Below are 6,572 nucleotides of genomic sequence, written 5' to 3'. Positions count from 1 at the left end.
CATCGATCACGTACACTCGTGTCCTATAACCAGAAGAACTGTGCAGCGTCCAAAGGTTTTCGCTGAGCTTAGTTAGGTTTTGCATATTCATTTGGCGTAAGGTAGGTCAATGAAGAGGATTTTAATTGGCAGACAATAGGGTGTTGGTGATGCAATATACTTAGACATACACACCTGTAGGATATCCCGATAGATGAAAACTTCAGTCAGAGGAAGGCCTATGTAAGTTCACAATATTTGAAAAATTATAGTTATATTTGCTTCGTTGTTGAGGCAGTCTGACTATGCTGTTTACAATTTCTCTCTTAATTAGGCAGAACTATTCGAATAGTTAGTTCTAAGTACGGATTTATTATGGGCTAATGGCTGCCATTTTATGCTGATAATTTAGTTACAGAATACTCGTATTTTTTATCCTTCGTCGATTTAATGGCAGGCTGCTAATAGTTCAATTCGTTAGGCAACAAATTAATCTCATAAGTTAAGTTATCCTGAATAAGTCTTCAGTCATTGGTAGTAATAATTATTGATTCATAGGTGAGCTAATGTGGTTTGAAACAATTTGACTGACGAAGTTTATTGCATTGTGGCGCTGAAATCAGAAATATATCGTTATGATAGAGGACGCGAACTCATAATACTTCGGCCGTTAACAAGTTCAGTGCTCTAAATACAACCAGCTCAATGATTTTTCCAACAGTCTCGATTTCACGATACAACGAGTTAGGGGAATGGGATTTAGCTAGTTACTTCTGTTTTTGCCGTGCAGTGCCCGTTAACCCGATCAGTTCTGTATTCAATAACCAGCTATAGGACCTGTTGCAACGATCTGGGCGTTAGGTTGGCTCACATTAGGAGATCACCACTTCCATCTTTCCACTATTCGTGTGTGCCACGGTTAACTGGTATTCTCCCAGCGGGTTGATCAATACGATAACTGGGCGAAGTTTTAGCCAGTTCCACGCAACTTCGATACGCGCTGGCGGAGTAGAGCTACGGTGAGATTATCTATTGAGATCAAGAGTCGTATCATATCCAGTTGTTCCTTGCAAAATCGTCTCGGTTGTATTCGTTTGCCTGCCTTTACACTGACGATATTCGCACATATTGAACAAGTATTTAGAACGAGGCGGAACTATTAAGGATAGGCACAATGGAGGACGGCACGGAGGCTAATAGCAACAGGAGTTATGTTCCGTGTGTATGTATATTTGTGTGTGTGTGTGTGTGTATATACATATGTATGTATATATCAATAGTCGAACAGACCTTCTCAGACATCTGAGAGAGGGCAAAGGAGGAGAATAGCAAACAGAACTATTTAAAGTACACGAATGCCGTACAAAGCAGCAGCAAAGGTTGAGCAACGGCACCAGCGCCAGCGGTTTCGAGTCATTTGAGATCCAGCAGTGGCAACGAAAGCGTCAATAACGCTGGAACGCACAAAGATAACGCCCTCTCTCTCCCTCTCTCTCGCTCTCTCTGAGAAGACGCTCCATGTGGATACCTCGGAGACATACAACGTTGAGTTGAATGAAGCGTTTCGTAGAAATAAGAAATTCAGTTCCCAAAGCTTGGAAAGTAATGGAGAGCCACCGCGAACGGCTAAATTCTACTCGTTGAACACGCAAATGGCGGTTTTCGTTCAGCTCTGAAGACAGGCGGATTTCGACGCCTAATGCAGCTGCGCGTGCAAGTTAAGCAACTATCGATTTCACCTATAGTAACAGGCAGAACTTAGATGACGGAGTAAAACGTAAGACACTCTCCCTGTGAAGTTTATATAGAGTTTTTGTAAGAGATAAACGATGCAAAATGATAAGCGTGTACGTCGTACATTCGGAGGTGCTGTTAGGTCATTTCAACATAAACTGAACATTGTTAGATAAAAAAAAAGACAGTTGAATATATTGTGTTTAGGCAACGATAATTATCTAAAATAACACAGGTGTTGTTTGGGTGACACACTTGTTAATTCTTGGAAGACAGTTCTTTTGGTACATTACACGATGTGGAACTTTTGCAAATATAAACTGAGACGTCAAGTTTTCAACGCGTAAGCGAATAACAAGAAGACTTCGAACAAGCCGTGTGTATCGCTGAGCAATTGGTTTATAGAAACGCCGGCTATTGTTTGATGTTTAGGACTTGAAAAGCCGTCTCTAGTACTTGTAACGTCTTGTTACGTATATAAGAATCAAAGTTCGTCGACAATGGAGACAGTCCATCTGAATCGTAACTTTAACTTTCAGAGCATTCTTAACTTTGTTCTAGAATCATAGTACTTTGTACTGTTTTACTCTAGAATGTCGCCACAACAGCCTATAAAATTTCGGAAATCCAAAATATGTCGAATGGTGGTGATCTGTGTGGGCTTCTATGACACGAATTATAAAGCTAAAGTAAGTTTAAGAAATTCTAATTGGAATGACCTGATCGTTTGTTTACGACATTAAAATAGCATAATATTTGCTACCAATACAACTCTATAAGATAAAAAAAAAACCCGTACGTCTGCGGCCCTCGACGTACCTATTGAAACCAATCTAATTGTTCATGTTCTAATTATAATCATTTTGCAGAAATCTACTGTTGGATCGTGATGCTCGAAGCTAAACAGAGGGTTCGCATCACAGTTCTTGGGCCAAGGAAGGCTGGAAAAACTGGTGGGTGAAAATCGACATTGGTACTTTCGCTGCGTTTTCCACCATCACAGAGATTGATATAGAAAGCTATGTTGTATAATAAATAGAAGCAGCTTAGAAATTGCGATGAGTCAGTTGAACATCGGTGTACGTTAGATAACGTATATGCGTTACCGCTATATGTGCGTAAAGTAAACGGACCAAATTGTATTAGTTAGATAAATATAGTTTCGTGTCTATGAATTTCAGGCCATTGAAGCATGAGATACTCAACAGTGCACGCATAAATATGTCATTCGAAGTATAAGGCTACTGAGAATCGCAAAAAAAATCGTTGAAATGGGAATCAGTTGTTCATGATCGTTGAGTCGATTGCATGTATCAGCTTTCGTTAAAACCGTTACCCTTGCAGCAATGAAAACGGTACACGCTTGCGAGTGTGAGTCGCTGGCCGAAACACGGGACGCCATACGCTAATGACTGAATTAGTAAAAGTATTACCTTTAACTCTATGCCGGTGGTGCTTTTGTCTCTGTGGGTACGTCGGCAAAAACTGTTTGATCACTGCTACTGCTGCTACCAGCTGAATAGGGCAGCAGCTTTTATTAGTTGTTATTTGTTGTTAGAAAGGATAAAAAAGTAGATTAAAGGGCTTTTTTGATCTACTTTTTTGCCCTTCTCTGTCATCACGAATTTGTGGTGGCTTTTTGGCATGAACAAACTGTAGATCGGACGACCTTTGAAATCAGGACTCTGGAAATCGGAGTGCTACGAGACTTTGTAGGTTGTCAACCCTAGGCAGATCATCACTTCCCGCAGTGTCTAATACGACCTGTCTTTGCGACCTCTGTTGTATAGCTGTTTATTTTAAGCGTAATATTATCTCGGTATTTATTTGTAGAGTCCGTTGATCCCGAAATCGGCTTGCCTATAAAGAAAGTTCGATGTCCACATGACCGTAAATTGTACAAATACGGTTACAGCCATTTCGCATCGTTATATATCGCAGTAATATCTAGCGGAACGTAGATCATTCGCCTTACCCTAACTCTCTCTCTCCCCTTTCCCCTCTCTCCTCTCCCTCTCCCTTTTGTCAGGCTTGTTGATGTTTCGTGGCAAGCTATAAGCAAACTTTTTTGTCGAATGTGATCGTGGTGACGATGGTGGAGTTCTAGGTATTATTGTTTTTTCAATAATTTCAAACACTGGTACTAGTGAGCCGGCATATGAGAAAAGACCGTCAAAATAGAAAGGATTCGATACTATATGTCGTAGCGTCGATACGACCGTTGGTCTCAGTAGGGGCTTTTATTTAGCGTCGTGTTTTTGCAAGTTTGCTTGTAGCTCATTATGTATCGACCTATGACGAAACAGCACTCAGACGCTGATGTCACTGCGTCCCAGTCGATCCGTCAGCTCAGAGTCGTCTATGAAATCTGTCTGATTTACAGCGCTTGTTTTCCGATATATGGCCAGGCTATTCGTGGCTACCGACAGAGGGGGCAACAATGCAACTGGCGCTAGCAGCGGCAGCAGCAGCAGCGACAGCAGCAGCAGCAGCGACAACAAGAATAGCAGTTCACGCTCGTATTCAGGCGCTCTGGATAATCTATACTATCACTGTGTCTGTTTGGATAACGTCTTATACGACCTCGAAATACTTGACTTGGCACAGTCGAAGGTAAAGAACGTGTTCTCTACACATGTTTAATGATTGTAAACACGTGGTCGTTCATATCCGGGCTGACACAGTCCAGAGTGATCAGTCAACTGGCGGCTATTGTATCTACAATCTAATAGCATCTACAAGATAGCACTTAGAGCAGACACGTTTGAATGTTTTTATTCGAAAATTTTAATTCACCTGCCATTTGCGGGCGGTCTGTAGCAGCTCGATCTACGAGATAATAATACATTCGCAGTTGACGGGTATTTCTGGCATCGATACAGCTACGTAGAAGACGTTACAAGTAAAATTATAGCTTCTAAAAGGTGGGTTTTCTCAACAAACGATTATCCCTTTGATCGCCTCATAGCTATCGTATTATATGTATCGTTAATATAGGCAACAGGAGAGCCTTAGGTTTATGTAAACTTCTGGTGGACGCCGAGCCTAAGAAATGTAGTAATGGAAAGGGCCAGAAGGCGTGCACTAATATGCAGTGTTTCTGCTATAATACTAAATGTACATGCTTGTATCAAGAGCACCACTTAAGCGGATTTTAGCCAGTTTATGATATAACTTCGTAACCACCGGTTAAATGTATTTTTTCATGCACACAAGCTCATGCACGACGGTGTAGTAGCTTCTATTACGGTACCGTTCCACACACCGCACATTATACAGCCTCCATCACAAAGTGACAATCGTGTGCGATACGGACATTATAGTCACAAACGCTTTTCTTTGTACGCAGAAATTTGATATTATGATTGTAGTGTTAGACATGACATAACTGTTATATGGAGAAGCGGTCAAAAAATATGCATAAATATATAAAGCTTACTCCGTTTTAGCACCCTGACAAGTCGTAACCTCAGTCGGTCGTGCGCTGCCGTGTAATTTCAGAACGTGTTAAAATTTGAACGTTGCTCCGACGCATTTATAGTTGTGTATTCCGTTGCTCTGCGATCCGATTTCGAAGAAGCGGTTCTACTGTGTAATAGGCTCCGAGCTATTTACCCACGAAAACCTCTATTGCTTGTCGGCAATAAGACAGATCTGACTCGACAGGTGACCACAAGCGAAGGACAAAAGGTACATTGAGACCAAGCTACTATCAAAACTAGTATCTTAAACGTCGTTGAACAAATTCTGTGGCATATAGAAAGCTAATCTATAGTGAAATGTCGCATAGTTCTACTGTGGCATAATTTCTGTCGTTATTTTCCAAAATGTGTTGCTTGATTCTAACGGATCACTTTATTTCACGTCATTTTTCATACCTTCATAGGTTGGGGGCGTGTTATTCGCTGAGGTAAGTGTGGCTCATGTGGGGAGCTGGGAGGTCCACCAGGCGATGTATCGACTTCTGCGACGGGTATCAGAGATAAGAGCTGAGCAAGCAGCGTCAAACAAGTGCCATTTTGTTGTTCAAAATGCAGAAGAGGCCTTCGGCCGAAGAGATTCAATGGATACATCCTCAGCTTAATGTGAATACAGATATTGAAATATTATTTAAGCCTCGAGATTGGTTTTTGCCAAGATATGTTCGGTTTGGCCAGAAGCTCATACGGTTATTCATGAGATAAATTATTTTTTAATTATCTTAAGGCTGTTTATCGTAGATTTTATTTTGTATCAATAAACTCGTTGTTTTTTATAACAAATTACCGATAAAACGTCTGCAACGTCAATAAAGTTCATAAGAATTCAAGATCAATTCGATATTCAATATTCAAGAGTTCTCTTCAATTTTTTAGTTATTTTTCATCCGTGTTTGCTGCTATTTTGCTTTATTTACTTACACGTAAATAATAGCGTACAATCGAAAGCTTTTCTACTATCAACAATGTCTATACGCGTGATCGAACACTGTACGATTTCAGCTAATTCATAAAGATTTTTGTATCTAGGAGTCCAAACAAGCCCCATCAAACCATTTTTCAAAATGCACGTTTTTCATCCAGCATCAGGCAAGGAGGCGTATCACACGCGCTATCAGCGAGAAATGTTGCATTATTTGTAACGTAAATAAGCCGTAACACCATTGTTAGGATAAAGCAATTTCGATATACTTTAGAATCATGTAATAGCTACCGTAGCTAATTACCCTACAAAATTGCATTAGTGCTAACAGGAATTATTGTTAAACAATAATTCAGACGGATATATAATATGAGCTATAGCTTTATCTGTCTTTTTCTTCGCCACTAAACTCCTTGATAAGGACAAAGTCTTTTTTGTCCACCCTAGATTCATTATGG

The 6,572-nt window shown here is 40.4% G+C and overlaps 1 protein-coding gene across 7 annotated transcripts in view; it reads left to right on the top strand.

Annotated features, from left to right (window-relative positions):
* The window catches only part of LOC111269121 (ras-related and estrogen-regulated growth inhibitor), a 17,614-nt gene extending 11,572 nt beyond the window's left edge, over positions 1–6,042 (top strand). For 5 of the 7 annotated variants that reach the window (XM_022848499.2, XM_022848498.2, XM_022848500.2 and 2 more), the window contains 4 exons: positions 2,583–2,666; positions 4,097–4,326; positions 5,215–5,403; positions 5,600–6,042. In XM_022848499.2, the coding sequence (XP_022704234.1) occupies positions 2,583–2,666; positions 4,097–4,326; positions 5,215–5,403; positions 5,600–5,797 (701 nt within the window). In that variant the 3' untranslated portion in view covers positions 5,798–6,042. Of the gene's footprint in view, positions 1–1,353; positions 1,757–2,582; positions 2,667–3,707; positions 3,821–4,096; positions 4,327–5,214; positions 5,404–5,599 lie in introns of those variants that run through there. The other 2 variants (XM_022848503.2, XM_022848504.2) reach the window with 2 other exon arrangements.
* The last annotated feature ends 530 nt before the right edge of the window (positions 6,043–6,572 follow it).

This window comes from Varroa jacobsoni, unplaced genomic scaffold (assembly GCF_002532875.2).
Source record: "Varroa jacobsoni isolate VJ856 unplaced genomic scaffold, vjacob_1.0 scaffold_1356, whole genome shotgun sequence".
Classification (NCBI taxonomy): Eukaryota; Metazoa; Arthropoda; class Arachnida; order Mesostigmata; family Varroidae; genus Varroa; species Varroa jacobsoni.
This window is presented reverse-complemented; position numbering and strand designations above follow the sequence as displayed.